At 44.3% G+C, this 3928-nt stretch overlaps 1 protein-coding gene across 1 annotated transcript in view; it reads right to left on the bottom strand.

Moving 5' to 3' along the window:
• LOC122558069 (procathepsin L-like) overlaps positions 1-3928 on the bottom strand; it is a 13756-nt gene that overhangs the window by 5151 nt on the left and 4677 nt on the right. The window contains exon 2 of the mRNA XM_043706389.1: positions 2706-2924. Within this exon, the coding sequence (XP_043562324.1) occupies positions 2706-2924 (219 nt within the window). The remainder of the gene's footprint in view (positions 1-2705; positions 2925-3928) is intronic.

Raw genomic sequence — 3928 nt, 5'->3', positions numbered from 1 at the left:
AAGTACCAGTTGAGGAAGGGTACACCTGCTGTTCTGTGACCTTACTGCAGCACACTCCACCCCAGCCAAACACACCCCTACTCAAAGCTGTGTTGTGATCGTCACCTCCCCTCCTCTCACTCAATCACTTACTGTTGGTCTGTTACCCAAGCTCAATACCAGCCCTCAGAGTGTTGTTGTACTGAATGTTACTGCATTCCTGTTAAGCAGGGCCACTGGCCTCTGGCTGGTAATGACCACTCCTTGGGGCTATCATTTGTGCAGAGCCCTTCTCTTGTCCAGCTTCATGCCCGAGTGACAATACGTACACTGGGGCTTCATGAAAAGAGGAGACTCTGTTCATGTTGACTCGCCAGCCAGTGAGTGAGAGGCCATCACCTCCATAAAACATAGCCAGAGAATAGGTTTAGTTTAGAGTGATGCCCAGTCACCAGATCACGTACGCCTGTCACATGAAGAGAGTGTTTCTTTCATTCAGTTGTCTATTTGGCCAATGAAACGCTGGATTTTGGAGAGCAGAGTGGATGGGCAGACAATGAACTTAAACTCTGCGTGGCCTCAGATTACCACAGGAACAAGTAAATAATGTTGACACAAACCCAAAACAAAAGCAACAGCTGTCCTGGATAATAACGCACAAGTCATCTACAATAAGTCCAGACATGAGCGTGTGGAAGAGCTGGGGTAAGGATTTGAAGAATGAACTGAAGAACAAGCTGAAACTGTGTGGCACTGAGACAAAGAGCTGGGATTTGCAAGCAAGAGGCTGATCCCAATCAAATCCAATACTCGGGGCACTTGTGACGTGTAGAAAGACAACAACGGCTTCTGGAGGAACAACATCAACCGTAAAGCCACTTACGCAAAAAAGTCTCCTGAGTATAGATTCAAGCCAAGTTTCTTAATTACACACAATATGCCAAATGTCAACCCAGCAAGTTGCAAGGTAAATTACATTCCTAAAGAGTAAACACCTCTCTTAACAAAGGACCATATTTACACACAGACCTACCAATGACTTGAGCACATAATTCGAAGATTTCTCATCAAACGTTTATAACTTCTTATAGCTCACACTCCAAACGTAAGTTGTTCCTTTTCATGTAAAATTGCAACTTATATTAGAGTGACTGACCAGCCCGATGGGGCATATGGGAGAAGCAGACAGACTAAAATAATTATCTTTATTCCTGACTCTTCAGATCTGTCCTTCGCAGTGTTAGTACGTTAACTGTTCTCGTGGATGGTGCACGTACCCGTCTGAAGGACAGAACATGCTGAATGTTCCGTTGATTCAGCTGAACGTCACATCCACAAACTAACTCACAGTATCAGAGAATCCTCAGAGTGTAGAAAGTGCCCATTCGGCCCTACCTTTTCCTAGTAATCCTGCGTCTTCCATGGCTTGCATACCTAACCTATAATTCCGTGCGCACTATGGTTAGCTTAACATAGACAATCCCCTAAACACCACATCTTTGAACTGTGGGAATGGTGAACATTAATTCACAGAAATGGAAGTACTCTTAACTCCTCAGACCGATTGTCTGAGGGTACGAGGTGTTGTGTCAAGATGTAGGAGAGCATTCCAAGATAAGGTTGAGATGATTGGGAGTGCTGTAAGATTATATAGTCCTTGCTAAGTGCTCCATCATGAACATGCTGGTCAGGCATGTGTCCCGTTCTCTCTCACCGTCGGAATGAATGTCGCCCAATCTTTGGCAGCATCTTGACTCTGCTGATGCCTTGGTCACAAAGAGGTCTTGATGGACCTCAGCAAAGTAGATGCCACTGATGCTGCTGGGCATGACATTGGTCCAAACACGATTCTGTTGTTACCACGAGGCTGCTTTAAATATCGCTTACTCATGCAGTCACTGCAGTTCCTGCCGGATCTTGTACTGGGCCGAAGCTCCATTGCTGTCTCCATGAATCTGTGATGGCGACGTGCACTGACAGTAACCCAAACTCACCTTCTCCCAATCTCCATGAATCTGTGCTTGATACAGATCATGACAGGAACCCGAAAAAAACCTTTCCCCTCTCTCCATGAATCTGCGCTGGATAGCGATACTGACAGAACCCAAGCTCATCTTCACTCTGCCTCAATTAATCTATGATGGATGCAGTAATGACAGGAAACCAAACTCACCATTTCTACCTCCATGCATCAGAGCTGGATACATATACTGATAGGAAACAAAACTCACCTCCGCTTTGCCTCCAAGAACCTCTGCTGGATACAGGCACTGACAGAAAACTGACCCACTTGTACCCTACCTCCATGAATCTGTGCTGGATGCTCAAGCTGCCAAAATCCCAAACTCACCTCCACAGCTAATTTTGTGAATCTATGATAGATACAGATATTGTCATGAACAAAAACAGAGCTCATCTGCTGCCTGCACGAAACTGTACTGGATATGCACACTGCCAGGGACCTAGACTCATCACCGCCTGAGCAGCCATGAATTAGCGTCAGGTCAGGAGCCAAAAGGAACCTAAACTCTCTCGGCTATCTCCGTTGTGAGTCCATGCTGCTCGACACACTCACAGATTTCGCTGCTCTTCACCAAGAGGTAATTAAATTAAAAACCCAAGAAAACTTACAAGCGAATGCAGACAGGAGAGAAGAAATAAAATAAAACGAAATGAGATTGAATCCCGACTCCATCACAACCTTACGAGAAGTATTGGGAATTTACCTTTCCTATGTAAGGGTAAGTTTCAGCAGAGTTGATGCCTTGAAGTTGAATCACTTGATGAAAGGCTGTCAATGCGTTTGAACCAGAGCAAATAATAGGTCCGGTTCTACAATCAATCAGATTCTGTTCACTGAGAGAAACCAGTTTTCCATGCCTTTTTGCCCACTGTCCTTCTATGGCACCAGTTGCACTGAAAGCCCAGTCAGAATGACATTGACCCTAGTGTTGACAGAAACATAACCACATTAAATCAAATTGATCTATAAACGATATCCAGTTTGCATCTACATTCATATGGAACACAGTCTCACACTAATGTTCTTAGTCTAAATGTTTGTTCAAGTTTCTCAGAATTACACAGAATCTGTGAATATCGGTGTGCCTAGGTTCGGATTTGATTTGATTTATTTATTGTCACGTGTCGCGAACAACAATGAAACCCTTTGTTTATGAGCAATATAGGCACGAGGATGCGAGGATGAAGTATGCGAGGATGAAGAGATCAAAAAAGACTTGGAAAATGGTACATTGCAGAGAGTGGGCACAAGGCAAATTCAATGTCAGCAAGATCAGTATGATTTGAACAACAGAGTCTCATAACCGTCTAATAACAGCTGGGGAAAAGCTGTTCCTGCACCTGCTGGTGGATGTGTTCAAGCTTCAGTGTCTTCTACCTGACGGAATGCATGTAAGGAGTACATTAAGCGGGTGAGTTAGGTCCTTGGTGATGTTGCCTGCAATTTCGTGGCAGCGAGATGTGTAAGTGGAGTTCATTAATAGAGTATTCGATTCCATAATGGCCTGGGCTGCGCACACAACCTCTAGTAGTTTGTTATGATCCTGAGCTTCGCAGTTGCCATACATGGCCTTCTGGACCCAGACAGTATGCGCTCAAAGGTGCAACTGTCGAAGTTAGTGAGGGTCCTTATGCACATGCCAAAATTCCTGAGCTCTCTCAGGAAGAAGTGGCGTTGTTGTATATTTTCCAACGGCACAAACACATGGTATTTCCCGGAAAGATTGTCCATTATGGTCAGTCTAGGAAATTTGACATTTTCCATTCTCTCAACCTCATTCCCATTGATGGAGATGGAAGCGTGTTGTTCACCTTTCCGTCTGAAGTCAATTATGTGTTCTTTAATTTTACCAAAATTGAGAGAGAGAAACACTATTCTCATTGCACCACGTCAAGGATCTCTCTATCTCCCTTCTGTCTTTTCATT

Source organism: Chiloscyllium plagiosum, chromosome 16 (genome assembly GCF_004010195.1).
Source record: "Chiloscyllium plagiosum isolate BGI_BamShark_2017 chromosome 16, ASM401019v2, whole genome shotgun sequence".
NCBI lineage: Eukaryota > Metazoa > Chordata > Chondrichthyes > Orectolobiformes > Hemiscylliidae > Chiloscyllium > Chiloscyllium plagiosum.
The sequence above is the reverse complement of the archived record's forward strand: the minus strand, read 5'-3'. Positions and strand labels throughout refer to the sequence as shown.